Source organism: Canis lupus, chromosome 32 (assembly GCF_048164855.1).
Source record: "Canis lupus baileyi chromosome 32, mCanLup2.hap1, whole genome shotgun sequence".
NCBI lineage: Eukaryota > Metazoa > Chordata > Mammalia > Carnivora > Canidae > Canis > Canis lupus.
This window is the reverse complement of record NC_132869.1, coordinates 13,198,138-13,214,734: the sequence shown is the minus strand read 5'-3', so window position 1 is coordinate 13,214,734 and position 16,597 is coordinate 13,198,138. Positions and strand designations below refer to the sequence as shown.

The window sequence follows — 16,597 nt, the reverse complement described above, 5'->3', positions numbered from 1 at the left end:
ACATAAAAAAGAATAAAATCTTGCCATTTGCAACAAAAGGAATGGAGCTAGAGAGTATTATACTAAGTGAAATAAGTCAGAGAAGGACAAATACCATATAGTACAACTCCTGTGTAGAATTTAAAAAACAAAACAAATGAACAAAGGGAAGAAAGACAAACCAAGAAACAGGCTCTTCACCATAGTGGACAAACTGATAGTTATCAGAGGGAAGGTGGGTGGGGAGAATAGGTAATGGGGATTAAAGAGTACACTTATCATGATGAAAACAAATTAAAAGTATAAAATGGTATATTAGAAAACATTTTAAAACAAAAATGTAACTCTAAAACATGTTTACTCATTCAAATAACTTTGTATACCATAAATCAAGATCATTAATAGGAAAAATACAGATCTCTGTAGCATAATTTGGCTAATCTCAAACTCTTTGGTCTCAGGACCTCTTACTGTCCTTAAAATTCATTGAGGACCCTAAAGAGTTTTTTTGATTTTTTTTTTCCAGCATGGATTTGTATATAATGGTACTTACTGTATTGAGATTAGAACATTTTAAATTTATTTTTTTTAAAATAATAAAACTATGACATGTTAAGTATTTTTCAAAACAGAAGAGCAGTTGGTGAAACGAGTGACATTGTTTTACGTTTCAAGTCTCTTTAATGTCTGGCATGATAGAGGCAGCTGAATTTTCATACTTATGTGTTCATTCTCTTGCAATATGTTGATTTGGTTGAGCATATGAAGAAAATATGGCCTCATGTAAAAACACAGTTGAGAAAGAGAGGAATATTTTACTACCCTTTTTATATTGGGATTTTATTTTTCTATATTAGAAATTTTTTAATTTAAAAATAATATATGATAAATGACTTTTGTATTTTTAAGATTTTATTTATTTGTTCATGAGAGACACAGAAAGAGAGAGGCAGAGACACAGGCAGAAGGAGAAGCAGGTTCCATGCAGGGAGCCTGATGCGAGACTCGGTCCCAGGACTCCAGGATCATGCCCTGGACCGAAGTCAGACGCTAAACTGGTGAGCCACCCAGGGATCCCTGATAAATGACTTTTGGGTTCTGCAGTTCTGTGAGTTCTAGTACGTGTATAGATTCATGTAACCCTCACCATAATTATAAGCATAATAGTTTATAATCGTATTCATAATAGCTTCAACACCTTTTGTGATCACAACTTCTTGGTTGTGATTTGCAAACATTTCTACCAGTCTGTAGTTTTCCCTTCCCTTCCCTTCCCTTCCCTTCCCTTCCCTTCCCTTCCCTTCCCTTCCCTTCCCTTCCCTTCCCTTCCCTTCCCTTCCCTTCCCTTCCCTTCCCTCCCCTTCCCTCCCCTCCCCTCCCCTCCCCTCCCCTCCCCTCCCCTCCCCTCCCCTCCCCTCCCCTGTCTGTCTCTCTTTCTTGATGTTAGGAGTTTTTCTTTTTGTTTTTTTTTTTAGGATTTTATTTATTTATTTGAAAGAGAGAGAGCAAGCACAGAGGGAGAGTGAGAAGAAGGAGAAGCAGGCTTCCCACTGAGTAGAGAGCTCCATGTGGGGCTTGATCCCAGGACCCTAAGATCATGACCTGAGAGCCTAAGGCAGACACTTAACCACCCAAGCCATGTAGGCACTCCTTGTTTTCTTTTCTTTCTTTTTTTTTTTTAAAGATTTTATTTATTTATTCATGAGAGACACACAGAGAGAGAGAGGGAGGTAGAGACACAGGCAGAGGGAGAAGCAGGCTCCATGCAGGGAGCCCGATGTGGGACTTGATCCTAGGACTCCAGGATCATGCCCTGGGCCAAAGGCAGGTGCTAAACCGCTGAGCCACCCAGGGATCCCCCCACCCGTTTTTTTAATAGTGTTTTTCACAGAATAAAGTTTTCATTTTTTTATTTTATTTTATTTTATTTTTCAGAATAAAGTTTTTAATTTTGGTGAAGTTCAGTTTATCATTTTTTTCTTCTATGAATTGTGCTTTATTTAGTATCATGTCCTAAACTCTGCACAAAGATTTGCTCACAAGTTTATTTCTAAAAGTTTTATATTTTACATTTAGATCTGTGATACATTCTGAAATAAGTTTTGTATAAGGTATAAGGCTTAGGTTGAGGTTAAGTGTTTTACATATGGATATACAATTGTTCCAATACTATTTGTTAGAAATTCTTTCTTTTCTATGTTGAATGGCTTTTGTGTCATTGTCAAATATCAGTTGGCCTGGAAGAGGCAAATCCATAGACACAGTAAATAGATTAGCGGTTGCTAGGAGCTGAGAAAGGGAGGTAATAGAGAATGACAGCTACTGAGTATAGAGTTTTTTGGGGGGCTAGTGAAAACGTTCTGGAATTAGTGGTGATAATTACACAACCTTATGAATGAATATTCTACAGACCATTGAATTGTGTATTTTAAAAGGATGGATTTTATGGTATGTGAATTTTTTTTTTTTAAGATTGTATTAATTCATGAGGGACACAAAGAGGCAGAGACATAGGCAGAAGGGGAAGCAGGCTCCCCTCAAGGAGCCTGATTCAGGACTCGATCCCACGACCCTGGGATCATGACATGAGCCACCCAGGTGCCCCTATGGTATATGAATTATATCTAAATGGTTAAAAAGTTAAAAATTTAATTGGCCAGGTTGGCATAGTCAGGTAAGTGTCTGACTCTTAGTTTCAGCTCAGGTCATGATCTCAGGGGCAGAGATCGAGCCCTGCCTCAGGTTCAGCATTCAGCCAGGAGTCTGATTTGGCTTCTCTCTCTCCCTTTCCCTCTGCTCCTCCCCACACTCATGCTCTTTCTCTCAAAAAAAAAAAAAAAAAAAAAAAAAAAAAAAAAAATGGTCATATTTATGTGGGTCTATTTCTGGACTCTCTCTTATAATTAATTTCTCCCTTTATATGTCTATTCCTTGCCAGGAACACACTGGCTTGATTACTGTAACCTTATATAGTTAAGTCCTAAAATCATACAGTCTGATTCCTCCAACTTTATTACTATTCAAAAATGTTTGGGGTATTTTAGTTCCTTTGCCTGTCAACATAAATTTACAATCAGCTGGCCTGTATAGGGCTTTTTGCTCAGATTTCACCTGGAATTTTGTTAAAGATGCCCTTTATCAGATTAAGAAAATTCCCTTCCAAGGGTGCCTGGGTGGTTCAGTTGGCTGAGCATTACACTTTTCATTTTGGCTCAGGTCATGATCTCAGGGTTGTGAGATTAAGCCCTGAGTTGGCTCCTTGCCCAGCGAGGAGTCTGCTTGAGATTTCTCTCTCTCCCCCTCTGGTACCCCCCCTTTCCCCAAGCACACAGTCTTTCTCCCTCTAAAATAAATAAATAGAACTTTTTTAAAAAAAGATTTTATTTATTTCTTCATGAGAGACACAGGGAGAGAGGCAGAGACACAGGCAGAGGGAGAAGCAGGCTCCATGCAGGGAGCCCGACGTGGGACTCCTTCTGGGGTCTCCAGGATCACATCCTGGGCTGCAGGCGGCACTAAACTGCTGTGCTACTGGGCTGCCCAAATAAATACATCTTTAAAAAAAAGGAAAATTCCCTTCTATTCCTAGTTTACTGAGAGTTTTTATCATGAGTGACTCTTCAGTTTTGTCAGATGCTTCTTTTGCATCAAATGGTGGATTCTTTTTTAGACTATTACTCTGATGGATATATGAATTGATTTTTGATACTGAACCAGTTTTTCACCCTTAGGATAAATCACATGGGGTTAGGGACGCCTGAGTGGCTCAGTGGTTGAGCATCTGCCTTCAGCTCAAGGTGTGATCCTGGAGTCCTGGGATCAAGTTGGCTTGATGCTTCAGGCTCCCTGCTTCTCTCTCTGCCTGTCTCTGCCTCTCTCTCTGTGTCTCTCATGAATAAATAAATAAAAAATATTTAAAAAATTAAAATAAAATTACATGGGGTTAGAGTGTCTTCTTTTTATATATTGCTGGATTTAATTTGCTAATATTTTGTTGAGAATTTTTTAAAAGATTTTATTTATTTATTCATGAGAGACACAGAGAGAGAGGGAGAGAGAGAGGCAGAGACACAGGCAGAGGGAGAAGCAGGCTCCATGCAGGTAGCCCAATGTGAGACTCGATCCCACGTCCCTAGGACCACGCCCTAGGCTGAAGGCGGTGCTAAACTGGTGAGGCACCCCGGCTGCCCTTGTTGAGAATTTCTGTATCTGTGTTCATGAGAAAGATTGCTTTGTTATTTTCTTGTATCGTCTTTGGCTTTTTATTTTTAAAATGTTTAAAAAATATTTTATTCATTTATTTGACAGAGAGCACAAGCAGGGGAAGTGTGAGAGGGAGAAGCAGACTCCCCATTGAGCAGGGAGCCCACTGTGGGACTGGATCCCAGGACTCTGGGATTATGACCTGAGCTGAAGATAGAGGCTTGACCAACTGAGCCACCCAGGGACTACAAAATATTTTCAATTGAACAAAAATTAAAATACAACATATAGAAATGTGCAGGATGCAGCTAAGGCAGTGATCAGAGGGAAGATAATAGCATTAAAAACATTCATAATGAGGGGTGCCTCGGTGACTCAGTTAAGTATCTGCCTCCGGCTCAGGTGATCCCACGGGCCTGGGATTGAGACCTGAGTCTGCTTTTCCCTCTTCCTCTACCTCTCCCCCTGCTTGTGCTCCCTCTCTTTCTTATTCTCAAATAAATAAACCTTTAAAAAAGTTAGTTTTAAAAATATTTTAATATTTCTAGAGGCTTTCTCTTTAATCTTCGGGTTACTTAATACAGGCATTGCTATACTTTTTCTTGAAGGTTCAAATAGTAAATATGATAGGTCTGAGTACCATACTATGTTGCAATCACTTAATTCAGCCCTAGTAGTATGAAAGCAGCTATAGACAACGCATAAATGAATGGGCATGACTTTGTTCCAAGAAAATGTCAATGCAAAATAAACACATCTTTTAGAATCTCTAAAAAAGAGTTTCATTGAAGCTTAAGTTAGGATGGCTGCCTAGGATACACCGTATTCCCAAAGAAAAGAATGCTCTGGGCAGCCCTGATGGTGCAGCGGTTTGGCGCTGCCTGCAGCCTGGAGTGTGATCCTGGAGACCTGGGATCGAGTCCCACGTCAGGTTCCCTGCGTGGAGCCTGCTTCTCCCTCTGCTTGTGTGTCTGCCTCTCTCTCTCTGTGTATGTCTCTCATGAATAAATAAAATAAATCTTTTTTTTTTTTTAAAAGAAAAGAATGCTCTGAAGAAAAATTTTGTGTAGGTTTGTATACTTTTAAAATATCTATAAAGAGTTGTAAATTATTAGACAAAAGACATATCAGGAAATTATAGACCTTATCTTAAGCTTTTAGTATGAGCAGGGCTATATGACTTCAGTCTAATGGGACCAGGGAGGTTTTACTCTTATCTTTATATTTGAACTGCTCCCTTTCAGATTATTTGTAAATAAAGCACATATGCATTGTGCATTCAGGAAAGAAACTGAACCCAAGTTTAAGTTTTGCTGACTCTAATAATGGTTTAAGTATAGCTTCCCTGAGAGCCCAGAAATAGGGCCCACAAATTTGAAGTTGAAAGATTTCCTTTATTTTATTATCTTCTTTGTAAAAGCAGGAACTGGCCCTGATATTCTTATATTTCCAAGTGTTCGTAGAGTTTCCTATTACCTTGCTGCCACTGATATTTAACTTAATACCTTAATGAGCAGAGAGCATACTATGTATGATTTCGTTAAAATTTGTTAAGGTTTTTTTTTGACCCAAGATATGACATGGTTGGTCTCTTATGGTGTTTGTTTCATGTGCATTGTCTCACTCATCCTTGGGGTCTGTGTTCATTTATAAAAATATTTTCTGTTTTCAAGTTTACTGATGCTTTCCTCTGACACATCCATTCTTCTATTGACTCCATCCAGTAACGTTTAGAATTTTTCTTACTGTGTTTTTACTTCTAAAATTTCCATTTGTTCATGTCTTCTCTTTCTTTACTGAGACTTCATGTATCTTTCTATTCATTTCTAGGATGTTCACCTTCACTTCTTGGAGCATTTTATTATAACTATTTTAAAGTGTCTGATGGGTCTTAAATCTGTGTCATCTTATTATTTGCATCTGTTGATTTTCCTTTCACATGTAATTTGGGATTTTCCTGGTTCTTTTTATGTTTGATAATTTTGGCTTGAATCCTCAACATTTAAAAACTTATGATACTTAAGTTTTTAAAAAATTCTGTGAAGAATGTTGATATTTTAAATTTTTAGCTATGCAGTTATCTTCAGGTTGCAAGTTCTGACTACCTTCCATGTATTTTGGTTTTAATATTAGTTCAGTTTTCAAAACCTTTGAAATTATATTCATATCTGTCCCAAATGTGTACCACTGAGTAGCCAGTTTGAGACCTGGGGAGTAGGTCTGAACCTTGATTCAGTTTTCAAAGTAGGTGGTATGCTGTTTAATGTCAGCTCTTTTAGAGATGATAATATTGAGCAGTGAGTCTAAGTTTTACTAGTCTCATCCATCTATTATTAAGTTCTAAGTCAACCCAACTTTTCATACCAGCTTCTAGGTATATCTTTTATATATATCCTGCCCTAGTTTTAGATCTAGTCATTTGTCCAAGGAGCTTTCACTACCCCTCCCCCCCCTTTTTTTGAAGGAAATGGTATTTGGTAACCTCAACCTGGATATTGAGGGATGCTTAATGCTAGTGCTAAGCCCTGCATTGCTTCTAGGACTTCCCAATGGTTAGTTGTGAAGTACACATTTAAATAAAGGTCATGACTTTTTTTTCTCATATTTTGTTCATTGTAAGATTTCAGAAATTTTACATCTTTGACTTTTATATTTATATTTCTTGATGCTGAAAATGTTGATACCTGGTGGCTTAATGTAATCACTTATTTGCTGTGTCCTGTAGTATACCTATAATAGTTTAAAAATAACAATTGATATTACTTCTAACAGTGTAACTACTAAATGCAGTTTTTTTAAAAAAAGATTTATTTGCGAGAGAGAGAGAGAGAGAGAGAGAGAGCGAGCGCACTTTTGTGCATGCGTGAGGGGGGAAGGGACAGAGGGAGAAAATCTTAAGCAGACTCGGAGCTGAATGTAGAGTCTGATGTGCAGCTCAATCTCACAACCAATAAAATCATGACCTGCGTTGAAACCAAGAGACAGTCACTTAACTGACTGAGTCACCCTGGTGCACCACTACTAAATTGCAGTTTTAACATTTCTTTGTGGTTCTTTTATTCCTTTAGATATGTCCCACTAGGAATGTACAATTAAAATACTGTATTTCAAAGCCACTTGTATTATTTTCTGAGTAATTATGCCACAAACTTGGTATGCAGTGGGTTACTGGTTTCAGTTTGTTTTAAATATTTAGTGGTTGCCCTCCACCCCATTTTTGGTATTTGGCACTTTTTTTCCTTTTTAGATTTAATTTTGTCTTTTAATTGTCTTGAAGGAAGAGGCCTTCACTCACTATTTGAACTGAATACTAAATTTATTTCTCTCTGTGCAAGGGAGAGCTGTGGCTTCAAGTTCAGGGGTTGGTAAAGTGAGAGTGTTTAGGAAGTGATTGAACTTTGTTATGCAGATGTGATTATGGAGTGTCACTGTTACTACTGATGGGTTGACTTTCTGAAGTGTGGTCACTCATTTGTAGCTATTACTGATAGACTGGGATGAGTTTAAAGCCGGCTCTGATGATTACTGTTGGAATGGTCTTTTCTTGAATTGAGAATATAAGAATTATTTTTTCCATGTAAAACAATGATTTTATCTTTATTTGTTTTTAAAAGATTTATTTATTTATTATTTATTTATTTATTTTAAAGAGAGAGTGTATGCACGAGTATGGTGTCAAGGGAGGGTGATGGTGGCAGGGAGAGGGGCAGAAGGAAAAGGTTAGAGAGAACCTGAGGGGCAGAAGGAAAAGGTTAGAGAGAATCTTAAAGCAGGCTCCATGCTCAGCACAGAGCCCAATGTGGGGCTTCATCTCACGGCCCTGAGATTATAATCTGAGACAAAATAAGAGTTAGTTAGGCATTTAACAGACTGAGCCACCCAGGTGCCCCGGTGATTTTGTTAAAAAGCAAAACTATATTACAAAACAGATTCACAGAAGTCTTATCCCTTCTGTCCTATTTTCTCCTTTCTTTTGAGAAAAAGTTGGCAAACAACAGTTTGCAGGCCAGATTTGGCTACCTAGCTCTTTTTGTAAATAATATTTTGTCACCACCATACTCATTTGTTTACATATCATCTATAGCTTCTTTTGTGTTGTAACGGCAGAGTTGAATAGCTATGACAAAGATTATTTGGCTTGAAAAACCTGCAATATTTACTATCTGGCCCTTTACCAACAAAACACACTGATCTCTACTATAGAGAATAATTTTCATCAAGTTTTGGCTTTTCTTTTTTTTTTTTTTTAAATAAAAGGAAATAAGTTAATTTAACATTGACCTTTCTTTTACACAAAAGTTAGCATGTTGTAAACACTTTAATACATCTTGCTCTTTTTCACTTAACAGTATACCCTGAAGGGATGCCTGGGTGGCTCAGTGGTGGGGTGTCCCCTTCAGCTCAGGTTCCTTCAGCTCAGGTTGTGATTCTGGGGTCCTGGTCTCACATCAGGCTTCCTGAGGGGAGCCTCTCTGCCTCCCTCTCTGCCTCTCTCTCTGTGTCTTTCATGAATAAATAGATAAAATCTTAATAAATAAATAAATTCTAATTATTTTAAAAAAAAAGTGTATCTGAAAATCACTGTAACAGTATCTCTTATTCCTGAACTAGTACTCCATTACATAGATGGGCCATTTTATATTCACCTAATCTATTAATGGACTGTTAGTTTCCTAGTCTTGTGATTGTAAGTAGTGTTTTAGTGAAAAACCTTGTGAAAAAGCCATTACACATTTTTCGTCATGATGTGTTGGGTATAGATTCCTTGGAGTGTAATTGCTGTTTTAGAGTTTAGATGTATATTATCATGCTGAATGTTAGTTTCCCCACCATGGACCCATACTTCCTTCCCTTCCCTTCCCTTCCCTTCCCTTCCCTTCCCTTCCCTTCCCTTCCCTTCCCTTCCCTTCCCTTCCCTTCCCTTCCCTTCCCTTCCCTTCCCTTCCCTTCCCTTCCCTTCCCTTCCCTTCCCTTCCCTTCCCTTCCCTTCCCTTCCCTTCCCTTCCCTTCCCTTCCCTTCCCTTCCCTTCCCTTCCCTTCCCTTCCCTTCCCTTCCCTTCCCTTCCCTTCCCTTCCCTTCCCTTCCCTTCCCTTCCCTTCCCTTCCCTTCCCTTCCCTTCCCTTCCCTTCCCTTCCCTTCCCTTCCCTTCCCTTCCCTTCCCTTCCCTTCCCTTCCCTTCCCTTCCCTTCCCTTCCCTTCCCTTCCCTTCCCTTCCCTTCCCTTCCCTTCCCTTCCCTTCCCTTCCCTTCCCTTCCCTTCCCTTCCCTTCCCTTCCCTTCCCTTCCCTTCCCTTCCCTTTCCCCCCTTTCCCTCCTTTCCCCCCTTTCCCCCCTTTCCCTCCTTTCCCCCCCTTTCCCCCCTTCCCCCCTTTCCCTTCCCTTTTTTCTCCTTCCTTCTTTCCTGTGGTGAAGAACACATAATATAATGTTTGCCATCTTAATCATTTTTAAGTGTACAGATCACTAGTGTTAAGTATATTCACATTGTTGTAAAAGAGATATCCAGAACTCTTTCATCTTGCAAAACTGAAATTCTGTTCCCATTGAACATCAGCTCCCTGCTTTTCCCTCCCTTCTTGCCCCTAGTAACTGCCATTCTCCTTTTTGTTTCCATCATCTTGACTACTCTAAATACTTCATATAAGTAGACTCATGGAGTATTTGCCCTTTAGTGAACAGCTTATTTCACTCAGCATAATGTTCTCAAGGTCATTCATGTTGTAGCATGTCAGGATTTCCTTTTTAAAGGCTAAATAATATTCCATTGTATGTATATACCACCTTGTATGTATGTGCCTAATAATATTCAAAGCAGCATTTCAAATAGCAATTCTCTGTTCAAAGAGAGTATTTTTCACACAGTAAAATACAGTGTGTCCTCTTCAAGCTACCCAGTTATAATCTCTGCTTCACAGGCAAGACTTCTTTTCTCTCTTTCTTTCTTTCTTTCTTTCTTTCTTTCTTTCTTTCTTTCTTTCTTTCTTTCTTCCTTTCTTCCTTTCTTCCTTTCTTCCTTTCTTTCTTTCTTTTCTTTCTTTTCTTTCTTTTCTTTCCTTTTTTAAAGGGGCAGATAGGGTGGAACAGAGGGAGAGAGAGAATCTCAAGCAGGCTGCATGCCCTGCATGGAGACCATCTTGGGGCCAGATCTCACACACGACCCTGAGATCATGACCTGAACTGAAATCAAGACTTGGTCACTTAACCAGCTGAGCCACCTAGGCGCCCTGGGAAATAGTGATTTTCCTTTGTTTCTTCGTTCCTTCCTTTTTTTTTTTTTTTTTAAGATTTTATTTATTTATTCATGAGTGACACACAGAGAGAGGCAGAGACATAGGCAGAGGGAGAAGCAGGCTCCTTGTGGGGACCCTGATGCAGGACTCGATCCTGGGTCTCCAGGATCACACCCTGAGCTGAAGGCAGATGCTCAACCACTGAGCCACCCAGGTGCCTCAAATAGTGATTTTCTAATTCTATCAATTCTTCTAACATTTAATAGCTATGATTATTCTCTGAGGAAAAAAATCATCTCCTTGATTTCCCCAGAATACTGTTCCTACCAGAAAGGTGTGATAAATCCATGATTCTTTGTTTCTTTATCAGTGTTCAAAATAATGAGCTCTACCTTACCAACCTCCAAAGGTTGACTAAAAAGGAATTTTTTTTGAATGTCATTATGAACTCATAGGTGTTTATATTTTTGATATTTTCCAATCACTGCAGTCACCATTCTTGTGTATGCTCAAATGAGAAATTTGTCAAATGAGAATCCTTTTACCTGTCTCTGGTTTCCTTTTGAGTTGCCTATAGTAGTATTGTTAACATTTTGCTTTCTGATTTGACAAGATGTCCCAAGTTCTTTGTGTACAATTTCCTGTGTCAGACCTGGAATAAGCCATTTCTCCAAGGAGCCCTAATTTCTTTTAATGGGGGATGATGTTTAAAGTCCACAATCTGAAGGGAAGGGTATTCATTGCTACTGGGTTATTATTGCTTTTAGGCCTTTTCAGGCCGTCCTCATGCCGGATCTTCTATCATAATTTCTTGATTGTCTGATACCTGTTATGTAGTTTATTCCTGGGGGCATTTCTTGGGAACAGCGTTAGAGTTGTTTCATAACCATTTGTTTCCTTTAGCCTTGAAAGTCGATTTGACTGTGTAGAACATCCTTGGCTTACATTTTATTTCCTTGGGTATTTAAATATATAATTTCATTGTCTGCTGGTGTAAAAAGTTTGTGCCAGTGTCTGTTGTTGGTCAGTGCCACTGTCTTTTTTCTTTCCCTTATAAGTAATTTGGACTATCTGCACAGATGCCAATGAAATTTTTTTCCCCTTAAAACCCAGTAGTTTTATGAGACTGTGTGGTTTTTGTTTTTGTTTTTTTGAGACTGTGTGTTGATGTTGATCTTCTGAGTTGTTTTTCCAAGTATGTGGTATACTATTTTAATATGCAGATTTAGCCTTTTAAAAAATTTCCAAAAATATTTTGAATTATAGTGGCTAGTCTTTGTTCTATTTCATAGCATAGGGCCTCTTATAATATCTGTTTTGTATTTACTTTGCCTTTTATTTAATCACTTTTACATTTCTTAAAATTTATTTTTATTTTCTTTTTTTCCTCCCTTATTTGTATGGTGTCTTCTCTCATGTCTCTCTCTTCTAGTTGAGTTTTCATTTCTGATCCTTTTCTGAGTCAGCTCAGATTCCTTTTTTTTGTTTTCCTGTTGTCTAGCTTTCTCTTTTAAGGGCTTTTCTAATTACAATTTATGTTCTTTTAAAATTTTTTAAAAAGTTTCTTTCAGTTTGTTCTGTAACATAAAGTTACAGTTTTCATCTCCTTTAGGCCAGATTTTTCTGCTGTATTTTCATTTTTTATAGATATGCTGTTCATATTACTATCTTATTTTTATTAAAATATTGTATTGGAATTGATCAGCTGCCCTTTTCTAAGGCTTATGTTTATTTTCTATGCACTTTGAATGCGTTATGTACATTAAGTTACATTAAAATTTTATTAGCTCTAAATGATGTTAAGCTCTAAGTTACAACCTATTAAACTGTAAGCTGTTGTAAATAAATTAGGTACCATGTCTTTTTCTTAAGCAGTATGTTGTAGTTAGGACAGTGGTCTGTCTTGATCAATTGCCATTGACAGCATGCTTGCTCTATGGTCTAGCAATCACAGTGATTGAAATTATATGTGTTGTAACCCAGTGTCTTTGTAATGTTTAACTACTTCACGGGCATCTGTAATGGAAAAGTAAGTACTTTTTGAATTTTTAATATGTACTAAACAGAAAAGTGAGTGAAAGTGAGTTTTGTGGGGTTTTTACCCCCTTCCCAACAAAACAACCTAATTAATGTATAGAATTAGTAGTGCTACCTGGTCCTAGTATGTTTGTATTGCTTATTTAGCCCTGATATGCTGCTGGTGGTTTTTTTTTTGTTTGTTTGTTTGTTTTGTTTTTTGCTTTAGGTTAAATGGAAACCATCCTTGGGAGGTGGATGCCTGTGTAGCCGTTTTATCACATCAGTGAATTGCAATGAGTGGAGGAGGAGAGCAGCCGGATATTCTCAGTGTTGGAATCCTGGTCAAAGAAAGATGGAAAGTGGTAGGTACACATCTTAGAGACAGAGAACATATCGGGGTAATTTTTGGAATCTTGATAAAACTAGCATTTCCATAGAAAATAATACATACATTACTTACATGCCTAAAGCATGTTTTCATTTATTTTCCTGTGATTAAATTCTGTTTATACCATAATTCTTGATTTATGTAGTAGTAAATTTTTCTAACCTCTAATAGCTAATATTGAGTAAGGTAGATAAAACTGTACTTAGGGAAAGACAAATTAAAAACACAGTACAATGAGCTTCTCTGTTTTAAAATTTTGAACTTTTTATTAAGGAAAATTGTAAGCATACATAAAATAGGGAGACTGATTTAATGAACCTTTTATACTCATGTCCAGCTTAAATAGTTATTTTATAGGCACCTTATTTTATCTCTTTAACCTCCCTCCCAGAATATTTGAAGCAAATCATATCTTCTGTATGTGCTTCAGTTATATATCTCTAAAGGATAAAAATTCTTTTAAAAATGTAATCATAATATTATTGTACCTAAAAAAGAAAAAGATTTTAAATATCATTAAGTATCCTTTCAACTTTCACATTTCTCCTGTTGTAAATTATTTTTAATGATTTGAATCAAATCCAAATAAAGCCTGGGTATTGCAGTTGGTTGACATTACATAAGTTTCTTTTAATTTCTAGATTTCTTTCATCTTTCTTTTTTTCTTTACAGTTTTTTTTAATTGAAAAAAGTAGGTCATTTGCCTGTACAGTTTACTTACCATAGTTTGGATTTTTCTGAATTCTTGTATATGGTATTAATGTGTTTCTTTGTTTCATGTATTTTATGTAAATTACTATTTATTGAGGCTTGATTAAATCTGAGTTCAGGTTTGTTTATTGAGATGGCATTATTTTCATAAAGGCATTATCGTGAACTGTCAGTAGGAGGCACATAATGTCTTATTGCCCATTAAGACATTGTGTGTCTTGTTGCCCATTAACATTTTAGCACTATTAATCATCATTTTCTCGGTCTATTAATTGCAGATTGTGACATTCTGTCATTCCTTCATCATTTTAGTTGAAGTACATCTACAAAGAAAAATTTCCTGTCATCAGCTATTTGATTACCCTGAGATCATTTTGATTAGGAAAACAGAATAAATACTTAATTCTTTTTCTTAATTTACCAGTTTTCAGAATAATGAATTGGCTCCCTAGCATTTTCTGAAAGTGACCAATGATATTTTAAAATATACACAATTAAGAATTCATGGATTTAAACATATTTCATGTCTTTCATTCAGTTGTAGTTATTATCCTTATTGATCCCCAGATTGTTTCATTTGACTGGGGAACACCCTTCACGTTGTCTCTTGAGTCTTTTCAACATGATCCTAATAGTCTTCTGAAGACTTGCCCTAGATTTGGAATCTTCTGTCTTTCCTGCTCTTAAAGGACCAATGTTTGTCTTAGATGTAAATATATATTTTATTGCTACCCATTCTTTTATTAGTCAAAGTTTTATTCCATTAGAAAGTTTAGCAAAGTTATTTTGTGGTTTCTGTAATCTATTACAGATTGAAAAAAGAAGATTCTTCCTTTAGAATACAAATGTTGTGTCTGGGATACAGGATTTTACCAAGTAGGCAAATCAGTAGTTCTTTGAAAATTTACTTGGTAAATACAAGAAAAGAACCATGTTGTCATATTGGATTAGTACAGAGAAATTCCAGCAATTAGTAATCTTTTATGTAAGTCAGGAATGAGTGTTGCTTTGGTGAGTGCTTTGTATTAAGTGCTGTGATAAAGTTTGGCTGTTTTCAGTAGACATCTCAAAAGGTGACAAATGAAGCTACGCCTGGCATAATTGCTGTGTCCTGATAATTAGAACGAATATATATATGGAACATGTCCTCCAAATTTGGGAGACATAGTGGAATTTTAGTAAGAAATCACATGCTCATTGTTACAGATGGTGTTTTGCTTATCTACCATTATGAACAAATTACCTCAAAACTTAGAGGCTTAAAACAATTTTTAATTTGCTTATGATTTTGTGGATTAGGAATCTGAGAAAAGTTTGCCTGGGAGGCTTGTCTCTTAACCATGTGGCACTTGCAGGATTGTGTGGGTTAGAGGATCCACTCACAAATGGCTTGTTTGTTGACTTGGAGGTCCTTCATTTCCTTACCCACCTTGCTTCATCCCTGTAGCTTATTTGCTAGGACCCTTTCTACAGGTCTGTGGCTTCTCAGGATGGTCACACTTTTTACATGTTAGCTGGCTTTTTAGAGACAGAAAACAGAAGCTACAAGGCTGGTAAAGGACTTCTCAAGGCTGGTGCAGTATTACTGTGCCATGTTCTGTTGGACAAAGCAGTTGCAAGATCTACCCAGATTTAAGCTGGTGGGGAATGGACTCTGTGTCTTGATGGGTGAGTGGTAAGGTTACACTGAGGAAGAGCAAAAGGGATGAATGATATTGTTGTGATCATCTTTGGGAAAGAAAGTCTGCCACAGGTCTTGCCTCTATTCTTTCCCTAATCTGCACACCCCCCCAATATACTAAACTGTCTCTAGCTCTTTGCATCTTAAACATTTATGATATCTTAGTGCTTTGTCAAGCTCAATACAAAATGTTAATGTTCCACTATTGATGAAATGACAGGAATAGACCAAGGAGCAAAATTATTACTTTGATGTAGATTTTTGGTTCTGTCATTTGATAAGGTTTTTTTTGTAAGGTAAAACATTTCACCACAGTCCATAATTAGATATCCCTTTTGTACTGTTAACGAGTTTTTAAAGTTACGCTAGATTTTGTTTAATGGACAAATGTTAAGAATCATAAGTAAAAATCAGGGCCCGACAAAAAATAAATGAAGTTCTGGAGCTTTATTTTTAATCCTGAGCTAATACTGGAGTTCCTCATGGTATCTCTTCCCATCACCCAACTGGAATAAAGGATTATGGTTCTTATATACAAAGCATTGAATAGTTATTTAGCAATAATTCTGTAGTTACCACTTAGCCACCTGCTAAGTGGAAACAAAAAAATAGAAAGGATTGGCTCTCTGAAGAAACTTAGTTTCACTGTAGGGGGCTAGGACATTGATAGTGGAAAGTTAAAAAAAAAACCAGTAGAGTGTGATAATACAAGTGATATCTGAGGTGGTTAGCCTAGGAAAATGATTAATTAAATGATGAAACAAATAACTCCTATAGAAATTCAGAAGATAGAGAAATCAGCTTGGAGGCAGTAATCAGTACAGACCCAATGTAGAAAGAAGTAGAACTTCAAATGAATCCTCTGGGGTGGTGAGGATTTAGGACCCTGTACCTCCATTGATGACTTCCTGCATCGTATCATATCCTAGGTGTTTGATAACATGGAAAAGAGAAGACCTTCAGGAAATGGAAGAAGGCTAATTCCATGCTGTGTCTAACTTGAAGATATACTTCAATAAGTATGAGCACCTTGGTGCTCATAGCTCTAGGTTCTGTTGTCACTAACACTTGAGAACTTGCTTATAATACTAAGACAAAGATCCTGGTATTCCCCAGTTAAGCTGACACATTTTATCAGGAAGGCTATTAAGTGTTGGTTGAAAGTGTTTTATATGATTAGAGGTTAGCATTTGAGCACATTATTGAGTATATAGTTATATAGCAAACTCTGGGATAGCTTAGAACAGGAGCTTTCTGTCTTTTCTGTGGAGCTGGCGTGATGCCTCAAAGAGGAGGGTAAATGGTAGTGAGACAATTGGGTTCTGGTTGCCCCACTCCCACCTCCAACCTCCCCACATACACATCTCAGCTGGGTTCCAGATAAGA

General features: G+C 37.2%; 1 protein-coding gene across 3 annotated transcripts in view; it reads left to right on the top strand.

Annotated features, from left to right (window-relative positions):
* The window catches only part of TTBK2 (tau tubulin kinase 2), a 174,096-nt gene that overhangs the window by 23,242 nt on the left and 134,257 nt on the right, over window positions 1–16,597 (top strand). For all 3 annotated transcript variants that reach the window (XM_072808944.1, XM_072808946.1, XM_072808947.1), the window contains one exon: window positions 12,658–12,793. In XM_072808944.1, coding sequence (XP_072665045.1) covers window positions 12,725–12,793 — 69 coding nt within the window. In that variant the 5' untranslated portion in view covers window positions 12,658–12,724. Of the gene's footprint in view, window positions 1–12,657; window positions 12,794–16,597 lie in introns of those variants that run through there.